The following is a 26,819-nucleotide window of genomic DNA, read 5'->3' as shown; positions in this document are numbered from 1 at the left end:
AATGTATCGAGACCACTAAACCGAAAAGTGAACAATAGGTATGAACAATATAGTACATTCAGTCTACAGTAACTGGTTTGAAAGAACGGTAACACAACAAATCATTGATCAGCCGCTGTTTCTCAAAGAACAGCATGATCAAAAGTCACTAATTAACCTTAAAGATACTTCACGATGAGCACCCACAATTTCAACCGGTAGCTTATTCCAGTCAGAAATACTGCGGGGGAAAAATGAGTACTTCATATAGCTCGTGTTGCAGGCGATTTCACGTATTTTAAAACTGCTATCTACCCTATTTGACGGGGTGTTTTGACGTATTTGTTCTTATCAATGCCTGTCAAGTCTGTGTATATCGAGTGTAGAAGTTTGAACCTTTGCTTCTGGCGTCTTATCTGTAGCGCTTTTAAACCGACGTGTTTCTTTATCTCACTTATGCTGATATGTCTGGAGTACCACTTTGGCAAAAATCTGGCTGCGCGGTTTCATATTGCTTCTAACTTATCAGATACTGCTGGCGCGGATCCCGCGCAATGTCGCATATTCCAACTATACGGCCTTACCAGCGACCTATATGCTGTATTCTTCAGAGGAAGCCTCAGCTCGGGTGCTCCTATCTAAATACATGTAAAAGGAGAATTCGTTTTCTCGGCAACCACTGCCCCAAATTTGACGAAGTTTCTTGCATTTAAAATAAAAACTTAAGATCTAGTGACTAGTCACTAGATCTTAAGTTTTTATTTGATTTAGGTAGTCAATGTTTTAATTAAATTGGAAAAAATCGCAAATTTCTAGAAAGAACTACCAAGTTTACAACTCTGTAAGGATTGAAAAGTGATACCACAATTATGTGAGATGCCCTCCTGCTGGAGGGCATCTACACTATGTTGATCGCGAATTGGTAGCAGTCAACGTAGTCGTCAGCAAACAGTCTCATTTGTGAAGAACTATTTGAAGCGATATCGTTTATATGAATTTTAAAAATGCCTCGTGTTTAACGCCCTCGCGTTTAAAGGGGCCCTGAAACACTTTTTATCGAAGTGGAGAAAGGTATTTGAAGTAAAAACAGGCTATTTCAGAAACAGTTTGCTGCAGAAAGTACTTCACTGCGTTCAGCAGAAGCGGAGTTATTGGTAACCAAGCACAGCTTCCACTGTGCTCCCGTTCTTTCTTCAATGCGTTGCATTGAGAAAAGCTACGGCGGAGCGTGGGGCATTTCTACATCGCTCCACCTTCTGAATGTCACCGTGGCGCGCAGCTCAAATTTCATTTTGGATGTTAACGTAGACGCCACGACTTGCGCCTTTGGTGCCTACGACGCGCTAAACGAAACCGGTTGTTCCCAGCGAGCCGCAGTGCGCTTAGCGAGTGGACTCGTGGCAGCACCCCGCGGCGGCCGGTGTACCTACGCTACGTAGCGGACCGCAGCTACCAATAGCAGCCGCGTAAGGGAATCCGCTATATTGCGAAATAAAGCGTCCAGAAGAGAATGAGGAGCAAGCTTCTGTTGAAAAGAGAGTGTTTGAGAGAAAGGTGACTTCGGGCTCCGCTTGTGAGCTCCACGCACCGCCTACGACAGCAAAACTTGGCTGAGATATTAACAGCAGCGTATGCTACCCGTGGACTTTGTTATTTCACCAAGCCCGAGGGCTGGTCCAGGGGCCCTTTATAAGGCAAGATGGAATCGGTGGTGGGGACAGATGAAGTTTTCTTGTTTGTGTACTTTTTTGTGGCAAGTAAACGTTGATAGTTGGGGAAAATTACACGAAAAGTACATTAAATAAACTTTCGTAGTTATCGCTGTCAAATACTTGCGCAACATGTCTTTGTGCTCACCAGATGATCAGAATACATAATTGTCAACTACAGTTTTTCGCATCAAACGCGTAATTAGAACTCACTGTCGTGAACACTATATATACTTTTATAGCTTTGCAGGTAAGGGTGTTGTTCCCTTTGGGAGAAATAACACTCTTGAGGGCGTAAAAAATTTAGAGTGCAGAGTTCGCACTAATTCTAACACCCTTGTGGCTGTATAAAGGGCGCTTGGTTTCATCCATGGCTACGACATCCTTACTCTGAAGGGCAAGATTAAACAATGATCAATTGGACAAATTAAGTTTTCTTTTTTCGGCAACATTTCCTGGGAAATAATATGTTAGCTACAACAAACAACACAAAAAATGCATCACATAAACTTTAATAGCTATTGCTGTCAAACTTGCATCACATATTTCAGCTCACAACAGGTTTTTTTTTTTTTTTCCAGTATTAATGCGCAGTTTTCGACTGTGGCCCCTGCATTGCAGGTGTAATTGCAAGGAATGCCGTAGCTTGTAAAGCGGCAGCATGCGCTACATGACTAGCATATGCTGCACCATAGGCTATGGCTGCACACTGCGATGCACACTCATCAGCAGCAACATGTGTGCGTTCGTGTGTATGTGTGCGCGAGCGCCTTCGGGTAGAAGACATCGGCTACAGTGGCCTGGGTGGCGGCCAGTTTGGGAGCGAAGGCATTGCGCTCCTTTCATGCTTTCGCTATGCAAGTTTCAATTTAGGAAATAATTTCTGCTTGTCATCATGCGACTAAGGTTTCTGTGTGGCGTGAATAGAGGGCGGATGGCAGCAAGGCCGAATTAAAGGGCCCCTGAAACGGTTCGGACAAATTTTGTTGACGCGTAGGGTACAGCTTAAGTAGAACATTTGCACCACAATTTAAGTGAAGCGTTACGTATTAATGGAGCTACAAGCGATTAGAAGTTACCCTCCTCCCCAGCCATGCTTTTCCTCCTCAACTCGTTCGCCGAGCGAGCGGGGCTAAGCTCCGCCTTCACTGGTCCTGCGTCACGATGCGACGTCACATCGTCCACTTCCGGTTGTTTTGAAGCCCGCCCCCGTCCGCGCGAAACCTCTCCGCTAGCCGCTTGGCTGTCGACCCCAAGCGAGAGCTATCGAAGCAGCGTGCGTTGCGAGCATTCTGTCGTAGCGCCGAACGTGTCTGGTATTCCGTTAGCCACAGGCAAGCTGGTCATATCGGCAAATGACTGGAGGCATAAACTCAAGCTGATGAAGGAACTTTGGCGCAGACGTACGTGAGCGGCCTGATCGGTCTGCACGGTCCAGACACTTGTTGGCGCAGCGCTTAACCAGCCAAACAAAGCGCTAATATTGCTCTAACCAAGTGTAAAACATTTTAAACATTTATAAAAACAACGTGTTGATGATTACACTCCTGCGAAAAATACGCACCGGAAGCAAAAAAGAATACGCTTCGTTGTTGCTACTGTGTATGGTTGAGCTCTCTGCCTCCAGGTGGCTGCACCGTGCAGACCATTCACCTTTGCCCTTCTGCTCATCTCGGCTTATCCCGTTACGGCACAGTCGAGCGGCCAGACCCTGTCTCCTTGCGCTTACGTTTGCCCTAATACGGGACTCGCGAAACGCTAGTGCGTTAGTAATCTTCCGGTGTAAAGTGACGGCCACAAACGTGCAAAATCCTGGCGCCTATCGGATAGCGGCAGTCTGATGCGCAGCAGCCAGTTCGCTCGTACGCTGCCCTGCAGAGGGACACGATGTCGCAGCTTGACATATTGCCAGTCGCTACGTTTGCAGTCCACAAGGCAACAAAGTCGAATCATAGTGCTCGCGAAAAGACTGAGACCAACTCTGACCGCGGAGCTCTCGTCAAAATGGAGTACGTTGTAACACAAGCAGACGACACTTGCTGTGTGCCGGAAGTGCTTAAGTGTACTGAAAAATTGTTCTTGTGCATTCTCTTTCTGCTACTTTCTCTTTATAAAAACAAATTAACTAACATTCCAACTATTACGAAGATCCTTTGTTTACCATAAAGTTGGAAAAATTATCTATCACGCGCCCTGGTCAGCCAATCGGATAGCTCACCCCACTGACGTCATATGGGTTATTTCGGTCATATGGGTAGGGGCGGCTTAAAATTCCGCCGAGCAGTGCGCTGCGATCGGCAGCGATGTGCATTTTTAAAACCTTATAATAAATTACACGCTTTACGCAGAGCACTTAGATGTGTCAATTAATGATCAGAAGGACCTACTCTAACGACTCAGCACGTTTGTAGAAAATCGTCAAAAGCGTTTGAATCTGCGACAACTTATGTGCAATAAATTTTTTTATAGCCTGAAGAGTAAGGGTGTTCCCCATGTGACAAACTAGGCCCCGAGTTAGGTCTGACTGTGTTAATAAATCTAATGATAATGGCAAAGGGATAGCCAGAGCATTTGGAAATGGCGTACCATGCAGACGTCATTAAACACACATGGCACCTAATGATCCAATAGCGTTAAAGGTGCATTGGCACAAAAATTTCAAACTTATGACCTGTGTGTTCAATTCTTTCATATATATGTACATATCTCTAAGCAAAAATGACGGATACTGCTTGAAACATACCTCATCATCAGTCTATGTTTTATGTCCACTGCAGGATGAAGGCCTCTCCCAGTGATCTACAATTACCCCTATTTGAGCCAGCCAATTCCAACTTGTGTCTGCAAGTTTCCTCATTTCATCACCCTGCCTAACTTTCTGGCATCTGCGACTCAATTCGCTTATTTCCAGTGCCCATTCCGCAACTCTAATGGTCCGCTCGTTATCTGCCCTATGCATTACATTGCCTACCAAGCTCCATTTTTTTCTCTTAATGTCAACTAGAATATTGAATACCCCCTTTGCTCTATGATCCACACCACTCTTCCCACATCTTAAAGTTACACCTAACATTTTTCCCTCCATCGCTCTTCGTGCGGCCCTTGTTCTTGAGCTTCTTTGTTAACCTTCAAGTTTCTGGCTCATGTGTTAGCATATTAATGTAAGCATTGATGACATGGACATGATCCATTGTAGAGTATCCCTTTAGGAAGGGATATGCTACAATGGATCACTTCCATGTCATCAATCAGGTCATTGAGAAATCTGTGAGTGAATTATCACCCTCCCTCTCTATATGGCTTTCATAGATTATGAAAAGGCACAATTCAGTAGAGATACCAGCAGTCATGGTGGCATTATACATAATCAAGGACTACAGGAGGCATACATGAACATGTTGGAAAATATCTACAGATTTCACAGCTACCTTGCTGTGAAAGGTAGCTGACAGGTAGCTACCACAGGAAAGGTAGAAAATTACCTATCAAGAAAGGAGTCAGGCCAGGAGACACAATCTCTTCAATGCCATTCACTGCATGTTTAGAATAAGTATTTAAGCTAGTACACTGGGAAGGCTTAGGAGTGAGGATTAAAGGCAAATATCTTAACCATCTGTTTGCAGGTGACATTGTCCTGTTCAGCAACATTGTGGATGAATTACAACAAATGATTCGGGAGTTTAACTGAGAAAGTGTAGGAGCAGGGTTGAAGATTACTATGCAGGAGACAAAGGTAATGCAGCTTGGCAAGGGAACAAGAATTCATGATTGCCAGTCAGCCTCTACAGTCAGTGGAGGAGCACATTTATTTAGGTCAGTTACTCACAGGGGACCCTGATCACGAGAAGTAAATTTACAGAATAGAAATAGGTTGGAGTGCATTCGTCAGGCATTACCAAATCCCGATCGGGAGCTTACCATTGTTGCTGAAAAGAAAAGTGTATAGCCATTGCTTTCTACTGGTGAAACATACCTAATTTAATTTTACCAAAATACAGGTGACCAGTTTGAAAACCGTATAGGAACTTGCAACATATACATTTCAGCATGCTGCATTTTGAGGTTCAGCAAGCTGATAATTACATTAGCAAGCTCTGCTGACATCGTCAATTACAATGTTTGAGTGCTTGTTGCCATGATTGTTGTTTACCCAGCTGCTTACTTCCAATTCCTTTGTCTGCCATGTAGCAGAATCAGCAACTGCCTCATTGTCTGTACCGTCAGGTAATATCGAGAGAAAGCAGAGGTCATGCCAATAAAGCACAGAAGACAAAAGTGAAATTCACCATGAATGCAATGATAGGTATAGCACTTTAGTGTACCCTGAATGCATACCAAAATACACATCCGGGAACAGCAGTGCTCATGGCAACATCTCATAATACTGTGACCAGCTACAACATATTAGAAGCAGTCTTGTATTACACAACCGTTTCTTTAAAACATTCCGGCTGGACCCATTTCACAATTAATTCTGATGTTGATGTGATTAGCACTGAAACAATGTGGCGACACACCGTATTGCCATTTCCGAAGCATGTCATGCATAAAACGTGTATGCAGCTGGGCTCCTCTTTTGCATTTCCCTCTAGGCACACGGTACCATCTATAGCCTCACTGCGACGAAGTATGTGCATAACCATGTGTAAATATTTGTTCAGACAAGATTGTCTGAATATATATGACACGGGTTTTAGTCTGCCCAGCACTGAAGAAATTTTAACGGATTTCTTTATGTCATCGAAGAGTGTCACATACCCAGCAGCCCAAGTTGGTCTGGCAGTTGGTTTCAAACCTGGGTCCCTCAGCACAGCAGCCCGATGCTCTACCCATTAGACCATGGATTTCCCAATGACCGGATTAAGTGTGTACGGACAGACATACCGTAAACTGGGTGAAGTTCCCAAAGAATGCTAATCATATTAAAAAAAATTCATACATTGATGATAATGTTGCTATCAACATGATTATGGCAGCAAATAAGTGTAGCACAGCTAGTGATTACAGTTCTGTGTGCAAGTCTATGCATTGTACAGCAGTCCAAATTTCCAGTTATGAGAGCTCCACAGACATCAACAATTCAACAGGTGATACTCCCATACAGGTGAGTCTGTTGCAAGCCAAGTTCTAGGAGTCGCATGGGAAGGACAAGTAACTGTTCAGAAAACTAAGCTAATGAACGCAAGGCTCAAACAAGCTTTCATAGCCTCGTTCACCTTGCGATAAGTTGGTTTCACATGAACCATGTATGACATAGACACAACTCTCATAAAAAATTTCAAATGCTGTTTATTAAATGTACAGCGATGAAGCACATCTTCTAAACAAATCTTATACTCGTACACCTGCCTTCTATAATAAATTGTGCAACAAAATATACGAATTTCACTCTAACGTTCATCAGAACGGCACAATATTGCACAAGTCTTGGGACAATTTTCAGCATGCAGCAAGGCATCAATGCACGTAAAGAGATCAACTTCAATGTATAATTTTACCAATTCTCTGTCATTCTGAAAATAGATACGTGAAATGTGCTATTACAACAACCTACAATCAGTATGTAGTAAGAACAACAAAACTTGCACACCCTCCACTTGATGCTCACAACAGTAGCTCTATTATATTAACACCTGTTATTACACTCAATGAATGCAATGGCTAACACCAGACAAATATACCGGGCTCAAAATAAAATGACAAATTAAAAACATTGCCACAACAATGACACTCAGCACTGTTGTTGCTATTACTGTTTCTGCAGACTTGTATTTCCTTCCTCATCACTGGTAACATATAACCAATAAAGATACTTTGTTTTCTTATCAACGGTATCAAAATTACGCTGATGAGTTTCATGGAATGCACACGTAAAAATAGTCATGCTGATAACTCAAAAAGGTTATAATGGCTTCAACGTTTTGCCATCTTGCCCTGAAGAAAATTAGAAAAGCAATATTTGGGCCAACAAAGCTAGGAAGTGCACAGAGTATCTAAACTACATAAAAGCAAAAAACTAAACATACATGGAAAATAATTATGGTATACTACTCTTAGCTAACACCATAAAATACTGGTTATAGAACTTATAGTGCTGATAATTCCCTTCCTCAACATATCATTATTAGCTTTTAGTACATCAGAACTTGTTATTCACAACAAACCCTACATGATACTTTTTTTAACGTAGCCAATGCTCTGGACTTGCTTAGCTAAACCTTTCCACATACCGACAAACTCTTTCGTCTGAGCTAAAGAGCTGTGCGTAGCTAAGAGCTCTGCATATTCACCAGTGCTCGAAGTACAGACAAAAACCAAGTACCCTGGTTCTACAATCTTACACTGAGCTTGGGAAGAAAAAAAAGAAAGGAGCTAACAAATGCGCAGAACAGCCCATAACAGAAACAATATAAGCATGCGTCCTTCTCCACTCCCAATGAAAGCACAAGAACAGACTAAATAAGCGGTCTACAAACTGGTACAAAGCTAGGAGAACTGAAGGAGCCAGCACTCCAGAATGAAATAGAGCTCTAAATGCAGCCCTGTTGTCCTGTAGGGAATAGGCAGTGGCTAGGATTGTGTTGTGGGTACGGGCAGTGTCTTGGCAACATCGGGAGGAATGTGATTCTTGAACCACTCATGCTGCTCCTTGAGGCAAGTGGCGAGGACGCCACCACCGTTGACATGCTCGACATCCTTGTGGTACTGTAGCCGGTTGCCGTGGATGTCTGGAGTAACGTATATACATTCACATAAATATATTTGCAGTGAGGGCAACTATTGTGAACAAAAATTGTATGGGGAAGTATGACGTGAAACACCTCTACAATAGCTCAACAGTGTAATTTTCTGCCCTTATGTCTACAAGTTGCATTAATTCACCATCGTGTAGGAGTTGCCAAAGATGGCATATGTCCCAAACTAACCATAGAGCCTGAAATCATGCTGACATCGCAGAAAGTTGTCAGGGTAGAGAAAAAAAAATGCATACTTAATTAGCCCTAACTTATTCACATCTCATTTGTCTATGATAGTATAAACAGTCACATGTGCTACAAGTCACATATATAGGTCCCCTGTGCTACAAGTACCAGTAATCCTTTTAACTCCCAAGTACCAATATATTTTTTGTTCAAGCAAACCTTTCTACATTACATTTGGCTTTGAAAAATATCTTATACGATCAGTTTATCTCTTATAATGACCAGAAATTTTGACGAGACATCTGCTCTGAAAGACAGTCTTTCCTTCAGAACACGTGTAACGTTTGAAAGTAATTACCTGAACAGGCGATAATGAAAGGTATTAAAAGCATCGAAAAATATGTTCAAGTACCAAAACTAAAACGCATGATGCAAACCGAGGTGATGAGCGTGGCTCATTTCTGGCAAGCAAAGCAGGAAAATCTGTGGCCTGGACGAGTACAGCTTGCCCTTGGCACAGTACAAACAGCTGGGACGAGTACAACTTGAGCTTCATAGCAAAAGGGTTAAGGAACCTTTTCAAGCCAAGGGTTTTCAGCCTGTTTTAGCTGGATCATCAACAATTATCTATATGAACTTTCCCAAGCTGAAGATGTCCCACCTAATGAATATGGAGGCTCGAAAATGGCAATCAGTCAGAAGGTTCAAACGTAATCAAATTATGGAGTTTAACGTTCCGAAGCAACACATGGCTATGAGGGGCGCTGCATTTGGGGGCTCCAAATTAACTTTGACCACCTTGGATTTTTTTTTAATGTGCACAAGTATTTTCTCATTTCACCCACGTTGCAATGCAGCTCAAAACCAATATCTAAAGAATAGACATAATAAGTAGGTTGTGAAAAATGTAACGTTTATTTATACCTCTAAAGAGAGTGCAAAGCATGAGGCGTGCTGAAATAGTCGGAAAGCTGAATGTGCTTTCACAGCAGCTTCATGTTTTATAACCGCGGTGCACATCGCATCCAGCTGTTACGTGAACACTGGCAGCAATTCTCTAGTGTGCACGAAATCAATGAGTGACTCGATTGACAACAGCGCACTTTGCTTGAACATCGGGGTTAGGGTCAAAGATAGGCCATTGTCAATCTCGTCATCTATTGTGACCACGGCTGCCTTGCCGGAGATCTCTTTGCAGAAAAGTATCAGTACTCCTAGAGCTGTAGATGTGCTACCAAAGCTATAGATGAGCTCCCAGAGCTCAGTAATGTCAGCGGCTTGCACCACGTTGGTTTTACTATCATGGGTGGGTTTTGCCCTGGCACACAAAACCTGCCTTTTTTGTTGATCGCCATGGCCACTGGTTCCAGCCTATACGATCCAATCGCTCCCGATTTTAAGAATCATCTATATTGTTGAGTGAGCGAGCTCATACTTCTTTGGGTCTTGCAAAATTTGCACCTTTGTCTCAAGCAACACAACCTTGCGCTTTGTTGGTGCCATCTTCTACATACTGGGTTGACCGCTGCTTCAGGCTGCTTCAGGCTGCTTCTGTGAATTTCGGCATTCGATGAGAGAAAAAAAGATTGCAGAAAGGGTGAGCGCCACTGCGCTGCTTAGCATATCACTTTTTTTTCTTTCTCCCTCTCTCTTCTCTGCATGCATAAGGCGCTTGTGCCTATAATGAATCCTTGTGGGGTTTGACAGTACGAAAAAGTAAAATATATATGATAATCACATGACACCTCATTTAGCTGTATTGTCTTTCCCACATTTGTTAGACTCTGTTTAACATGTGGAAAGGAGTTTCTATTCTTGTTTTTTATGTCTTCGCACTGTTCTAACTACAGTCATGATATCCAGATCTCCAAATTTTCTTTTTTATTAGCATGCATATCTCTTGCTATGAAAAGTATTAGCGTGTGCTTTTTGGACTTTATACATAAGGCAACAATAAAAGATTTATTGTACTTTGAAGCTGGTGTGTGCACACCTTAATTAAAGGTTTATTTACAACAGGGTAGAAAGAGTAAAATGTACTGAAGCACCTCGCCATTTGTTACATATATAACATTGAATGGGTCCTTCAATGCATTTCACTATTGTTTTTCAGGGTGTGCACGTACACACAAATATATAACCAAATCATACATTGTGTAGACAGACAGGGGCACACTACATTTAGGCATGACACACATACTGTTCAAAGTACAGTCGAAGCCCGCAATAACGAAATGCCACGACTAAGAAATTCTTGAGACAATGAAATATTTTCGTATTCTTGGCGAACACCCATAGGATTCAACAAATTTAGTACCTCTCTACACACAATGTGGCCATACTACAATCCTGCATCAATGAAATTTGCCAGAACGTAACCCCGCATATTACCTACTAGCGCAAGGCTAGCAGGCTCCAAAATATGCTCAAATGCGATTGCTGTGCACTAAAGTTTCGTAAAATACTGACACGTGAACTCGTTTATCTTTCACGGGTGAGCACATTTACCGTCTAAGAAATGTTATCGCTCAGCACAGGATGCGCCTACATGTATCGGAAGTTTCTAGAATGTTATCGATGCTTCTATCTGCCATCTGTTGTCGCCGAACCTTGTGTAATCTGATTGCATGCATGCGCGATGCGAATGGTGTAGAACTTTGTGGAAGGCACGCAGGTCCCAGCGATTACTCTGGAACATTCGACGACTGATGTATAAAAGCCAACGCGCTTGACCCACTGATCAGATTTCACCGATCGCCGACTGTGTTCGCCGCTGTCGCCGTTCTTTGAGTGTAGCCTGGGTTTGAGGGCACAAGTTCACCCAATAAAACACTAGTTTCATCTTGCACAGTATTGCTACTGTGTTCTTTACGGTCACTACCACGTGGCAATACCACCAAATTACACTTGCTTGGGCACCGCCATTTTCGTTTAGAAAAACAACCAAGTGCCGGAAGCGATTGTGCAGCAAACATGTCACAGCCACCATCTTGTTTGTTGATCACCCGTTTGAAGCAGCAGCATCTTGCTACCGACATGTGACAACGGTTTCTGAACACCTAGTGCAGTGTGCAATGTGCGCCTCTGCGAGAAAAATGCCGCAAGAACAAGGAATTCCATGTCCCATCAATGTGGAATTGGTTATGGTGCTTGAGATGGCGGTGGCAGCGTGGAGTGCTACGCATCGGGTCATGACTGAGCGATCGTTCTGTAATACGCATTCTTTGCATCAATAATGCTGGTTTTGGTGCCACTTGGCAGGCATCGTGTGCAGATTCAGCGCCCGACATAGATTTGCGCGAAGGGAACGTAATCTCGATCGACTGCCTTTGGGTATACGAGATACGACCACTTTCAAGCTCGGCACCGGATGTATTGGCGCCTACGGGTGACAGCGTGCGCTGGAGAAATGCTGCTGCATGCTTGGAGCACTGTTGCTTTGCGTCCCGTGCCGAGTTACGTAAAGTCTTGCAAAAGTGGTCGTATCTCCGAAACCAAATGACCAAGAATACTGCTCCATGGCAGTGCTGCCACTATTGAACAACGCATGCAGCGCACTTTGTACTGTTGGCCATGTGGTTCTATATACTCGCGAGCTTGCCAAAGTAGGCTAACAAAATTTTAACAGTAAATTTTCATTCTGCGACACATTACCTATGTGTGCTGTCTCATTTCGCAACAACGAATTTCTCGCAAAAGCGAATTTTTTCGCATTCCCCGCCAATTTCGTTATTGCAAAGTTAAACTGTACGTCCATCACAGTATCCCACTTTGGATGTCCGATGGATGTCCAAATTTGTTTTTTGGACATCCATCGGATGCCTGATGGACACCTGTGAGACCATTTGCGGAAAATCAACAGAATCTGTTGGAAATCCATATATCCATGGTTGCTTGGCAAGGCCTAAACAGTCGATTGTTGCAAAATATTTGCTTAGTTCGTATACTCAAATATACCGAACAGTTCACTTTCGAATATGAATTAAATACTGCATGCTTACTATTCATATTCGAAACTTGTAATATTCACCCACCCCTACTCGGAGTGTAAGTGGAACCCCCAGTAAATAGCGGTGACCTCAGCTCTGTTACAGTTGTGGTTATGCGTATGCTTAAATCGCTCTTGCTGCTCACCTGTCAGGAGCCCCCCAGTGGCGTGGAGGATTGCCTCCGGAGCGCAGGTGTCCCACTTCTTGCATCCGTTGCTCGGGAACACATACGCGTGCGCCTTGCCTTCAATCAAGAGCAGCACCTGGGAGAGCCAAATTGGAAATGAGCACATCGGACGTCTAACTAAAAACGTGTCACCACCGGTAAAACACAGAATAGGACCAGCAACAGGAAATCTTTAAGTGCCATGAAAACACGTGGCAGCTAACATAGTGATGATGACAAGTACAGCACAATGGCACAACAGCTCATATGTCATAGACAGAGCATTCGAATTTGACTAAGGGCAAGCAAACTTATCTTTGCCGGCAACTTCTTCTGTGATAATGTCATGATGAGGACACTTTTTTTTTTGCACTTTACGGATGAACAGTAGAAGACCCGAAAGAGCCCATAAAACCTACCATTGTAAAATGAAGGATACGTTCACTGAGAGAAGATGCAAACTACGGCCTCAGGAACATGAGCACAGCATGAATGATGTAATGTATCTGCCCCCAAAAGCCACAAAGAATAAATTTTTGCTTCTGAATGAAGCAAAGTATATTCAAACAAGTTTAGCGGCTGCCTAGTGAGAGCACTCCTGCTGGCATTCTTCAGGAATTTGTATAGAGAGATCAGGGCTGGCCCCAAGTTAAAGTATTAATCGAATTTTTTATTTGGTCTCAACATCCCAAAACAACAGGCAGGTAAAAAAAATTAATTATGGTCTTTAACATCACATTATGGGCTATGAAAGATGATGATAAGTGGTGTTTTATGGTGCAAGGGCCAGGTTTGGCAAAAGGGTGCCAGGCCAATGGTAATGAGATCAAAGTGAAGTGATAAATTACGAGCGATGGATGTGACAGGGCTGTAAAGGGGCCTAAAAGACGGTCACTGTAAAGTGCGTCTAATAAAACTATGACGACTATGAAGCGTGCCAAGGACGCGAAAGATGAAAGATGTGTGGGGTCATTTAATGTTTGTCCAAAGCACAGTAAATAAGTGTTATTGCATTCGGGCCTCACCAGAAAGCAATCACTGTGGCTGGGCATTGAACCCATGCCCACTTGCCCAGCAGCAGATTGCCGCAGCCTTTAAGCCACTGCTGAGGGCCAAGCTCAAGCTTCAGCTCCAATTCAAGCTTGACACATAAGTGAAGACAAGAAGGAAACCAAAAGAATGAAAAGTGGTCAGTTACCTTGTGGCCTGCTCCTCCGACACGAAGCACTTCATCCGGCTTCATGGACTCGATGCAGCTGTTGATCACTGGACTCGAGTGGGAACGTGTTGTAGTGATAATCCTCTTGCCAGCAGGGGGTGGTGTGCGCTTGATGCCAAATGCACCGACGCCGACGATCCCCCACATTGTTCGTCCTTGCTTGTAGACATCCTTTTCCACCTTGAAGTAATAAATCGATACAACTTTACGTTAGAATTTCAAATTCATGCTGAAACTTCATTGTGAAAAGTAGCACGAAAGTACTGCCCAGTACAGGTCTGTGTATGCTCAATTATTTCATGCACACTTGAGCTTAGGTCTAGAGGCATTGTAAAGTAAGTTGGTATGTGTCCTTTGTTGGAACTTCAGTATGAAAAGTATACACGGATGAAAAGAAGACCACATAACACAATGCTAGTGTCACCTGGTCTTTCCAACTTACTTAATTCACGACTCTTCTAAGCATAGCTACAAGTCATGTGCATTAACTGATTGAGCAGACACAGGAACCTTAATTATACCAACTACTTTGAAAGTATTGCCTATGATTTCTTTTATACATAAACAATTTTTGAAAAGACCACCAATGGTAGAAAGCACATTCTGCCACTTCAAATGAAGTGCTTGAATAGGTGGACATAATTAGCACAACAGAGTAGTAGTGCAACATGCGATTAGCTATTTGACAAAATTCTACCTGGTTACTTTCGGGCACTTGTTGTAGGTGTAATAGCATGGCAATCAAAGCATAAAGGTACAAAACACCTAGCCACCGCATGCGAACAGCAGGAATAGTTAGAGAGCAGAAAGGCCAGGTTCAGACTGACTATGTCACCAAACCTGCCGAAAAGCAAGGAACACATTGAAGAACAATCTCTCCACTGGCACTAGTGCAACCAGGAAGGCATAAGGATTTAAGTCAGATGAGCTCAAGGACAAGCCAAGAAATATAATGGTAAGAAAGACACCCAGGAAAAGGAATTGGTGGACAAGCACCACCTTGTTGAGCAAAATGCAGCTGTGCAATAATGTCATCCATTGGCACAACAATCACAGCCAATGAAACAGTCATGTTTTCAGCAGTCAGATGACATAAGCAGGGTGCACACTATGAATCACTCAAAATGTTCAAGACACTATCTTTCTGCTCCAGGGAGTGATATTTTATCCCTATACAATCTTAATGTTATATCAGTTAAGGTGCAATTTCAGCCACAGCATAACCAATACTTATTCATTTGGTCACTTCTGCTTAAAACTGTGTGCCTATTAATTCCTACTCAGATGCACTGTGAACATGCAATGCATTCCTGATAGGACAATGCTACAGTGCACACAGCGTAGATCACAGTGCTGCAGAAAGGACCACACAACCTGTAAGGCGCTTTGCTATGTTCGATTGTGTCACAGGCCCTTCTCAAGTGCTGCCTGTCAAATAACATTGGTGGGTGTCACAAAAGACGGTGCAATAATCACCCACAGTGACAAAGACATCGGCACTCGTCCTTTCAGATTGCTTTGTGACAGCACTTCGCAGCAACAATGAATAAAGCACTGCAGGAATCTGTTTTTATGCACTGTTTCCCGTATCTTCGTGGCATCACTGCGTGTTACAATTGTAATACATTCCTTTTTTTATTTTTCTGAGAAACTGAAAGTCCCCCCTCACGTTATATTTGTGGTAACATTATTTGATGCACATATATTATAACAAATAAGCTTTGTCTGCTTTAGATGTCTTAATCGATGCAGTTTACAAAATTGCAGTAACTGTTTTTGGTGCAGGGTTAATGAATAATCTTCTTTTAATGTATTTTTCCAATTCACAGCAATATTTTAAAAAGAAATATATGGGTCTAGATAAGAAAAAAAAAACGGCTCCACACAGTCGGTAGGTCCTAACTTTCCCTCTTCAATGCAATAAACTTCATCAAAATCAGCTCCATGGATGCCGAGCAAAACGATTTCTCCGTTTCCATCTGAACTAAGACAAAATATCCCATGGAAAACGTCCCAGTCTGGAGCAGTCAAAAACTGAGCGCACAAGAACAGATAGCCGAGAATGACAGAGAAAGAGAGAGAAGTAGAAAAGCAGATAGACCCGTGCAGTGGCTTCGTGTTCCCTTGGGCCCTGCAGGACAGGTGCGTGTGCGTCCGTGATGGGAGAGAGGAAAAAGAGATTAAAAAAAAAACAGGACAGGAAACAGATGTCAGACAGTAGGCGAGGCAGCTGCAGCGATTACTGGACAGCTGCGTAGAGTAATAAAGACACGTGGCAAGATAACAGGAGGGCGAAGCTGTGGGGGGGTCTTGCCTGAATCCTCCTCACCTGGTAGTTGTAGTAAGGCTGATGAATGACACCGCCAACTGCCTTACCCTGCACCGCGATCCCAACCAGTATGGTCACGTGATCCAAAAAGCCTGCAAAGGAAGGGTTTAGCATTGGCAGTGAGAGTTTAGTGTGTACAGAAAGCCGAGCAATTTGGTATGTTTTGCACAAAGTAGTGAACAGTTAACCCTTGGCAATCAAAAGCATTTACCCACTGTGCCGTCCTTCCAGCCATTTACTACATCATGTGTTTTATATGCTATGCTGCAGGTATACTTGTGTGAACAAACACATACTGAGTGTCACTACTTGTTGCTGGGCTGCACTCTGTTCCATAGGTAGTATATGCCGGCATGTGCGCTATCCAGGCACTTTCGAACCATCCGACTGGAACCAATATTTTCAAATAACCACAAATTTAGTACAGTTCGAGCAAATGCCAATCTGGTAGCATGCGGCTACACAGGAAAGCAAAGTATCAACTGAAATTGATGGAAATGTTAATGGGTAAATCAGTGAAGACATTATGATTTGTTATTGCAGACGTTTCCAAAATAACACTGAGTTAATGTTAAGAAAAATATTTAATGTAAGTGTTAGCACAAATAAAGCAATTCAATGCAACCGCATTACCATGGTCAATTGTCACAAGCCAAAACAAGACGGAACTGCATCCAAGGCAAGCAGACAAAGAATGGCATTTTCATTGCAAACCGCACAGGAATGTTTACAATAACAGAAATCGCAAAACTGGCTTCAGAATTAATGTTGAACCTGCACTGTGTTATTTAATTTACTTTTTAAGCATACTTCTGTACTGCATACTTCTATGCAGCAAGAAAAGTTCCATTAAAGCACTAAATGATGAGTGTGTTCTACCGCGAGTGTTACAACCTTTCCAATGAAAACCTGTGAATGACAACTAACAGCAAAGTGCATTCACTCAAAGTGACACCAAATTTGCCCCTCTAAGAGGGGTATTAGCCACAGAAAAAGGCAATTTAATTAATGCCTAGCACACATATCCTACAGAATGGTGGTCGACAAAGTTGGCATGCAACATCACTGTGACAAAAAGAACAAGCAAAAAAAGAGCTGCAATGTCTAGAAACGCTAAATGCAACAATTGTACCGGACTCCCCCATAGCCTGGTATTTAGAAAGAGCAGACAACATGCCAATGGCACACTATGGGCCAGCTGTTACAGGCTTTGCCACGAACCTCACTTCGTCAATCAATGTCAATGTGTCATCAGGTAAAACATCAATGTGTCTTTTACAGGTAAAATAAAACATAATGGTTTAGTTGGTGCACTTGTCTATCTTAATATGTGATATCAACTCACTGCATTCGACCATATGTAGAAATAATAATTAAAGAAAGAGAAACAAAGCAAGGACTGCTTGCTCTTGTACAGCTGAAGACAGTTGTGGCCATCCACAAACCCAGAAATGCACCCGTTGCGCCTCTATGCAGCAGTTTCACAGCCCACGTGTTGGCAAGTGCTCATAGAGGTTTGATCGCAGCAAGTCACGTTGAAATCATTGCACACTCAAGCGTCATCTGTTGTACGGGCTGCAAAACAGTTCCCTGTCATGTAATGTCGTTGTTTCACTTGCTTGAAGCTACTTCCAGACAAAAGAGATTACAGTAATTGCACATTTTGTGGTGCCAAAGTCCAGACCACACTTGTGATACGCACTTGCAAGGTAATTTGCCTGCTTCAGCATATTTGCAGCAGAGTGGACCGGGATAGTATACAAATGGCTGCGCGAAACACATATTTGAATCAAAGCTAAAAGCAGTGCAAAGTCACTCTGTCACATGCAATTAAATTTGTGAGGATACATCAACATTAGCCATTTCACAAGAAAAGCGTTTGATGACAAAAAAAGTATGGAGCACTCTAAGATAGCACATCAAAGGAAACCAGCAGGCTAACTAAGAAAGTGGAACAGTTTACTCCCTCAATTTAGGAACAACAGCCCTGAGAGTTCTGCTACCAGACTGGCGTGACTCATCTAATGGAGCTTTAATTTTTCTGCCAATTTTAAGCTCGCTAAATATCTTGAAAAGCATTTTTGTGACACACTTACTGAAGCACTCATTCAGAGAGAACAAAAAGAAAATAAAGGAAGTGTTCGTCAGTCAGGTTGATGAAACAGCAACTGGCAACATGTTCACTAGGGTTGAGGACTGGGCGAGTCGGTAGTGCTTCTAAAACTTATCTTCACAGGAATTAAGATTTCTTGTTCAATTTAACCATGCATGACAGAATTGCGTGTCCTGTTACTCATGATGGTATAGTCTTCTATCGGTGTGATGTTTTGTGAAGTGTTGTGACGACATTGCTTGATGCTTTCTTGTAGCTATATATTTCGTGAAACTTGCCAATAAGCCAGTTGAAAGTCAGTGCTCTGTTTTTTCATCTGGCCGACTCGGCTTGTTTCTTCCTTTCTATGTTTCACTGTACCAGTTTTAGAATGGTAACGCATTGAAAATAAATGTCTGTGCCGGATGAGACTCAGACCAATTAACCTCTTCCATGCCCTGGATGAGCTGGGTTTGTGCACTTTTTTTTCTAGTAAAAACAGCCAAGGACGAGCTGTGCTTGTCGATGGTACATTTTATTTTTCTATCAATGCCCTGGACGGGCTGGTTTCATCTCAGTGCTTTGCCATGCTTCTGGTAGATAGCAGCACATGATTCATGGGGCAGCTCAAGTAGGCGCAAGTTTATTCTGACGGAGGTAAAGCAAGGTGGCCACTGGGATCTTTAAATATGACGCCACCAGCAGCTCAAGCTTTGTTGGCCTCTTCGTGAAAATGAAAAGCTGACTTTGGTGATGAATCAAGAAGATGAAGTGTGCTGCTCTTCAAGAGAAGACATTGACATTCTCTATGTACTAGGTTTGTCTTCTTAAGGGAGTTTAGCAATGTATATGTATAGTACTATCTTCTGTATTGCAATATGGTTGAGTTTTTAAATAAATAAACACTCAGAGAAGTGTCTGCAGAGTTTTTCTTTAATAATTTCTTAATATAATTTTTTATAATTTTTGTTCAGGATTCAAAATAGCGCAACATTGAATGGGTTAAGGTAGTAAAATTCAGTGCCACTAGTAACAACTGACCTACCTTGTGTGTACTCCTTAGTCCCATCCAGGGGGTCCACCCAAATGACAAGCTGCAAGAAGAATTACATCAGTGGTTGACTGCATGCCACTGCCTATGTGCGGGCTCAACTTTAGGGGAAAAGTTGAGGCTTAGACCGAATTTTTTTTAAATTTTTATTTGCGACACTGCCAGTCTCAGTGAGACCAAAGCAGGTGGGCATGATATTAGACAGTTTTACAAAAAGAAACAGCTATGCTACATGGTACAGTAAAAGACAAAAAAAAAAATCAGTTATATGAAGTACTGCAAAAATCCCCAATGATGATGTGAAATACAGTACTTTTCATTAGTATGACAAATATAGTATTGCTAGAATTTATATTCTTCAAAGTATGGCTGAAAACTTGTACATATATGTAATGTTATGTGCTTATTTAGATTACGAGGCCATTTTTTTTTTTTAATCTCCTTTGGTTCTAATATCATGCAACTTCTTGATTATATTTTGTAAAGATTTCGAAAATATCATTTCCTCAGATTTAGCCAAAAAGGGTATCAATAGCTTGTGTACAATTCAAGGAACGCTGCAAGACCAGCCTTAATGCTCTGCCTACCCTAGAACAAAAGTTGCGAGACTTTGACGTTGAAACTCAAGAGGGAGTTTTTCTGAAGCTTAACTTCAAGGCGTTGCATAAGACAAGCACAGTGTGTAGACCACATGCTTAAAGCGTGCCTGCAATGTTTAAAATTTGCACATGGTGCAAAAACAAACTTTCAAGCAAAATCCCTTGCAACATTCCTGCCAAGAGAGCCCCTCTTCCTGCCAGAGAATCAAGATGCCTCTGTGTAGAGATGGTACATACCTCAGATGTACTGCCTGCAATGTCAGTGATTATGACACATGATTTCGGTAAATCATCCAATGCACAAACCAACCCAATGCTCCAATCCACCGCTGGGAGTACACCATACATCTTTGGACAAGCAAAAGCATGGACAAGCATGGACAAGCAAAAGAACACAAGGCAAATGCTGTACAAGTGCTTTTGCCTGTATGTGCCTGTGGGTGCTGTAAAAAGATGGATCGGTACCAACGTGCCCAATTCACAATACTGTTAAGGAGTGCACCATGCAACAAAAATGGAAGAAACTAAAGAAAGGAAGTGGGGCTCCTGATGTAAACATGTATCAGTTCCTCGACTCCGGCATAAGAAAAGACAGGGATTGAATGTCACTTCTGGATGCTAGCCACAACAAACGAGGAGAGTGTTGACGTAAGTGAAGCTTACCTCCTGGCAGCATAGTAATCTGCCATTTCAATTTCTTTCATCTCTTCTAATGATGAAGTAATTTGAAAAATTCTGGTAAAACACTCCCTGAATAAATCTTTACAACTTCCTGTGTATAAACAAAAATTTCGATGATGCTTGTTGAGAAGCCCTTTAAAGGGGCACTAAAGGCAAACATTTCAGGTGTCCTAAAACACCTTTCCTTCAAAACCTGAGTGGCAGGCTGGAATGAGTGCAGTGCCTTTGATCAAATATATTCTTATAGAAATTTTTGAAAGGGGTCTAATATGAACAAAGTTATGGCGAGTGCAATCAATGCTTAAAAGGACATTACAGGTTAATATTAAGTCAACGTGGACTGTTGAAACACCATCCCAGAAACCTCGAAACGCTTGTTTCGTGCGAAGAAGAGACTTATTTTAAGAGAAAATGTGTTCTGAAGCGTCCGCGTATTTTTAGCGCAGTTTAAATCGCCCACCCTCTGATCGAGCATTGGCGACGTCATGGTCTCATAGTGACATTGCGCCGTCGGTGAGTAAAACGGCACCCACCGACGGCGCTACAGCCTTTCTGCTCAAAACGCAAACGCGAGGACAGAAACAGAGCCAACACAGAGCCGACAACAGTGCGAAAGTGGAACTATGGTGGCTAGCGGAAGGGAAAGCGCGCGACGATAAGCTGGTTCTTTATTTTATGCCAACTTTGATGCTCGTTGCAATGGGCGACCCTGACACATTGGCTCGCGATGCTGGGCTCGACTCCAGCGATTTAATCGCTGATGAACGTGACCTGCTGATGAGGGCTCGCGCTGCCGGCATCGTTGTGTACTACTACGACGGCAACCGTATGTCATGGCTGTACATATTCGCACAGTTGTAGCTTTTCCTTCGTGAAAACCAAATGCCGCACTCACCGCCGTCTTCAACCTGCAGTTGTTCTTGCGCTTCGGAGAATGCAGGCAAGACTGACGGAACTGCACTACGGGAAAGCAGTGCTTTGAAAGGCACTCCACACGACTTCAGTAAGTCGGCGTTGAACTCGTAATACTCTGGACGAAATTGCAGCGAGCACACTATGCGATTTTTCGGCTCTTTGCCAATGCTATGTGGCAGAGGTACGGCACTTAACCACTTCGAACGGAGAGGTTCACTTGTTAGCACACAGTGATAACTAATGTTGGATTCGCCGCTGCAATAGCTGTCCTTGGCCAAGTTCCGCGGACTATTCGCGCATTCCACGATATCACACGGACGTGGCATTCTCGCTGCCTGTACCAAATGCAAGTTTCGCGAGCCAGCAGAACCAGCGCAGCACAACGCGATAGCGAAACAACTTCAAAGCACGCACTGCGCAGAGTTGAGCGCGCAGAGTCGAGCGAAAACAAAACCTTTCAACTACTCATACTACTGAAGGGTAACATCAAAATGTTATTTTTTCTTAGAATCGAACAGAAGTAGACAAGTAGCATTTTCTTCCGTCTTATAACCTAATGAAATTAAATTTTTAATATGAGTAGTTGAGTACTAGTGACATAGATTATGATGAGTGCCTTTGTCATCGGGCTAGTACTGGAATGTCGCTAGGGGGTCTCAAATCGTGTCGTGCATCTACTTCAATTTCTCGGTTACTAAAGCTCTGTTCGTGATTATATTGACGCCTTAGATGTTCTAGAGCATTGCTTTATCACTTTAAATTGACTTAATAGTAACCTTTAGTGCCCCTTTAATTTCTCAATTCTCGCTCAACTTATCAGTTCTTCTGAGCTGTGGCAGTACCAATAGCAATGCTCTGCCGATTGGTCGTTATTCTTTTTTTCCCCTTCTGTAGTGCACTTAAAGCAAGCCTTCGGGGTTGGCGTCTTCACATAGGCACCCAAGGATGACAAAGGAACAGTCACAAGACAGGCGAGATGCGTTAACAACTGCCACTTCCATGTTATCTAGAAAATCTGAAACAGTCTTCATACATGGTCCCCATGGATGGTGTCTATGGGCAGTCTAATCTTCTGTAACTTCCCTGCCGACATCGCCCAAGGTGAAAAAAAAGCAGGGTCCTCAAAACCCGCAGGAGAGAGCAAGCAATCTGTTATGCAAAAAAGAAGTGAGGCGTGCAGACAGGACACAAGAGTAGAGAAGTGGACAACACGAACGCCGACTATCAACTTTTGAAAGGAGCACTGAGGCGAAAAACTCCTGTGTCCTGTCTGCATGCCTCACTTCTTTTGTGCATAATGAATCCTTACCAACTAGCTCAGCTTTCTGTCGTTCTAAGCAATCTGTTATGTGAAATCGCACATTTTCTGCTGCATGCAGCAAAATGTTTCTGAGCACACATGTTTCAAGATGTTCAAAGCACAGCTTTTATGGTGACCAGAGTTTTTATGAGTGAGAAGATTATGTAAAATGTAGGGAAGGTGCGGTGTTGCCACTGCAAGTATGCAGTACCAGCTGCTGTTAGCATAAATGTCTGTGCAAAAGAACACAACCACACAAGGACGCATTGATGGGACAGTTAAATGTGTGGTTGTGTTTTAGCAAGGACTGCTGGCAAGAATTTTAAAACACGATGCCACTCATAATGGAATGTGAATGCAACACAGAAACAGTGTTCTCCATGTCTCTACAATGCCATAGCACATGAAAGTATGGTTAAATAAAAACCAACAATGAAGTGCTCACATCTTCCTCTTTGACATTCTTGAGTTCATCGGGCAGTGTCATTGACAGGACATCCTTGTCGTGGTCGGTGATGATCCAGTCGTCACTAATTTTCTTCTCTTCTAGTGTCTGCAAATTGGTTATCAAAACAATAGACTAACCTTGCAGCACTTACACTAGATGCACACAGTTCTTATAAGTGCTGTAATGATGGGCAATTTACACCTGCTCATCGCAAAGCCTAGACTCAGCCTAGACTCACAACAAAGCCTAGACTCGGAAACAGCAAAGGTAATTCCTCTTCACAAGTCTGGCGACCAGCATCGCCCCCGTAACTCTCACCCTATTTCTTTTATGTCCGTTCCTTGTAAACTAATTGAGCATATTATTTACACCCATCTTGTTCATTTCTTGTACTCAAATAACTTCTTCCACAGCTCCCAACATGGCTTTTGTAAGTTCTTTTCATTCGAAACAGAACTACTCAGCATTTGCATGCTGCCCTTGACACAGGTGTGGAAATCGGCTGCATCTTCCTAGACTTCACGAAAGCATTCGATAAGGTTAATCATCAGCTGCTTCTAATAAAAGTAAACCGCTTACGTATTGACCTGCTATTGCTCCAGTGGATAAAATTTCTTTCCAATCATAGACAGTTTGTTCCCACTGATCATACCAAATCTCTTGAGGTACCTGTGCATTCAGGTATTCCCCAGGGTTTTGTTCTAGGCTCACTACTTTCTAAAATTTAGTATATAAACGATTTACCTAATAATATTAATTTATCCATTTGTCGTTAATTTATCCATGTAGATGCTAATGAAATGTTTCTAATAACAGTGGACTACCCTGTACTGCAATGTTTATGATTTTGTTTCTTGCCTATGTTAGATATCGATACCTTAACCTTTTCATGATAAAAAGAAAGCAGTTGTGAGGGCACAGTTACTATCTCTAGTTCCTGTTCTATTGTTTTTTCTCTCTTTTCTGATGTTGGTTTCCTTTTTCCAATGAGATTTCCTTGGCAGAAGAATAATCCAAGCATACACAATTGTGGCTACAAGCCTGTGAAAACAAATTATGAGCAGGTTCTGCTGGTGCAGCTATGACACAATTAAAACCCACGACGAAATAAATCCCTAGAAACATGACAAGACCAATGACAGCATTGGGCTTTGCGAAGTGAAACAAATGCACAGCCCTAGTGAAAGCGCACTGCCTAGAAATGCATAAAGTGTCTTCTGTAAATAACTTTCATTAGTTTAAGTAGTAACAAGTGGACTTCATGGCCAAATGGAATGCGGCCACGGTTGCCAGGGAGTCGAACTCACAACCTCTTGCTCAGCTGCAGAACACCATAGCCACTAAGTGAATGTGGTCGGTGGTGTAATTTACAAAAGAAAAATGTTCCATTTCTATCGCAGCAGCTGGGCTTGAAAGTGCAAAAAAATTCATTCCACAAATTGTTCACAAGTGCAACTTTTTGAAACTGCAGGGCACCTGCAAAATTGTGAATAATATTTGGTCATTTAGAGTATTTCGCCACTCACACAAGGCTGCACAGCTGGAAAAAGAAGCAGCATGCTGTCTGCATGTTTCTAGCCACAGCTGATGCATCAGTTGACGAATTGAAATATTCACCTCCTCTCCAATGATGGTCAGCTTGGGGAATTGCTGGGAAAGGGAGGTCACAATGCAGCGCTGGACGGAGCGGTCTGCTTCGGTTTGCAAGTCGTTGATACCTTCCTAAAGAAGGAAGAAGGAATGTACAAAAACCACTTCCCTGTATTTCTTAGTTCTGCTTCTGTTAAACTATTGAGTGGTCAAGACTGACAGAAGTTCATTTTCGGGTGGAAATAAAAACAGAGAAAAGTACGCCGAATATTTAGACAATAAATGCCAAAAACGCTGAACTCTAGATGCATCACATGCATCTTTCCAAGCAACTTCCCACTCAGGTGACGGCTATACATGATTATTTTTTAATAACGCAGAGATCAATCAAACAGGTTATTGAATGTCTCCCGTTTGTGAAAACACATTGATCATTTCTTTAAATTCATTCTAGCACAGAGTTTCCTATCTGCGCGATTTGAAGCTGCATTTTGAGGATGTAAGTTTCTTCACTGACAGAAACGACAAGAAAAAACATTTCTACGTTCCCCTCAGAGCAGGTATGCAATGCTGGAGAGCAACACTTCGTTTACAGCGGCAATAATGTTGATAACGACAGACAGTTTTTCGAGAACACTGACCGCTGTAAAAGCGTGACTGAACGTCATGAAGATAACCTTGAAAATTAACATTACCGAAGAGTCACGTTGTAAGAAGAAAAAGAAAATTTTGGTAATCACGTAGTGCTTAGTTGGTGCCTGCCAGTACGGATGTGGCACAGCGACTCCTTAAAATGAAACGAGTTATTAGCAGTCGTCGCATTATTACATATATATATATTTTTTCTCTCTCAACGCGCTGGAAGCCAAATCCGCTTTTGCAACAGTACGCAAACCGGGAGGAATGAAAGCTAATGACTGGTCTGCGTGTCGCCGAAGTGCAGATAAATGCTCAAGGTAGTTTCCCAACAACGCTAGTGCTTCGCCAAGCGTTCAGGACAGCCTTGGGGAAAGCGGCGACGGGTGGAATGAACAGACGGAGAGAGCGCACGTAACGATGCAAGCACAGACGCAGAGAAACAGCAAGTTACACAAAGCAAGAAAAAAGTGAAGGCCTCTTCCGGCAATCGTACAGCTGCGGAGGACACGGCAATCAAGCGGGCCAACACCGGCGGCACTCTCATGACTGCCGATCACGCGATGCCGCAAACCGCTAAAAGAGAAAGTTTTTTTTTTTTCACAGACATAACTATCTTGTCTTCACTGAACAATGTAAGCTACCTGACCTACTCTACGGCACGTCGATAAGGTGTACAATCGCCCAATTTTTTAACCTGAACGCGCGAGCATCGACCGGCCAGTCGATAAGCGCCGTATAACGGAGTACAGCGGCGAAGTGTGCGAGAATACGCGCGTGCGCGCAATGCACAGTCCAATGCAGCTTCCCTCTGCCAGGCGTATTCTCGCACACTTCGCCGCTGTACTCCGTTATACGGCGCTTATCGACTGGCCGGTCGATGCTCGCGCGTTCAGGTTAAAAAATTGGGCGATTGTACAACTTGAGAGAGCCGCTGATTAGAAATTTGCGCCAAATGCACGGCGAAAAGTGCGAGGAAACCACGTTAATGGCAAGAACCACCGACCTTTTCGACGATACCGAGATTCCCGCTATTCATGATGTCCTTGATTATTTTTCCAGCGCTGTTAACGATTTTAACGGTGTTTGAAATCACCCTCAGGACGAGGGGGCCGGTCCCAGCTGCACCGCACGACGCCATGATTGTTTGTGGCCAATCCAGGCCAATCTGCTAACACTGGATCACGGCTGCC

General features: G+C 42.9%; 1 protein-coding gene across 4 annotated transcripts; it reads right to left on the bottom strand.

Annotated features, from left to right (window-relative positions):
• Window positions 1–6,959: 6,959 nt before the first annotated feature.
• Window positions 6,960–26,779, bottom strand: LOC135904341 (3'(2'),5'-bisphosphate nucleotidase 1). Of its 4 annotated transcripts, none has more exons than XM_065434974.1 (9): window positions 26,633–26,779; window positions 25,018–25,122; window positions 23,398–23,505; window positions 19,452–19,500; window positions 16,300–16,406; window positions 16,087–16,116; window positions 13,965–14,165; window positions 12,746–12,863; window positions 6,960–8,416 (listed from the first exon to the last, which is right to left on the bottom strand). In XM_065434974.1, the coding sequence occupies exons 1-9, from the start codon at window positions 26,765–26,767 to the stop codon at window positions 8,259–8,261; spliced, it is 1,011 nt and encodes a 336-aa protein (XP_065291046.1). In that variant the 5' UTR covers window positions 26,768–26,779; the 3' UTR covers window positions 6,960–8,258. The 4 variants fall into 4 exon arrangements, with proteins under 4 accessions (XP_065291046.1, XP_065291047.1, XP_065291048.1 ...); XM_065434975.1 differs by having other exon boundaries at window positions 16,315–16,406; XM_065434976.1 differs by lacking the exon at window positions 16,087–16,116.
• Window positions 26,780–26,819: the final 40 nt, after the last annotated feature.

The sequence above is a fragment of the Dermacentor albipictus genome, chromosome 7 (assembly GCF_038994185.2).
Source record: "Dermacentor albipictus isolate Rhodes 1998 colony chromosome 7, USDA_Dalb.pri_finalv2, whole genome shotgun sequence".
Classification (NCBI taxonomy): Eukaryota; Metazoa; Arthropoda; class Arachnida; order Ixodida; family Ixodidae; genus Dermacentor; species Dermacentor albipictus.
This window is presented reverse-complemented; position numbering and strand designations above follow the sequence as displayed.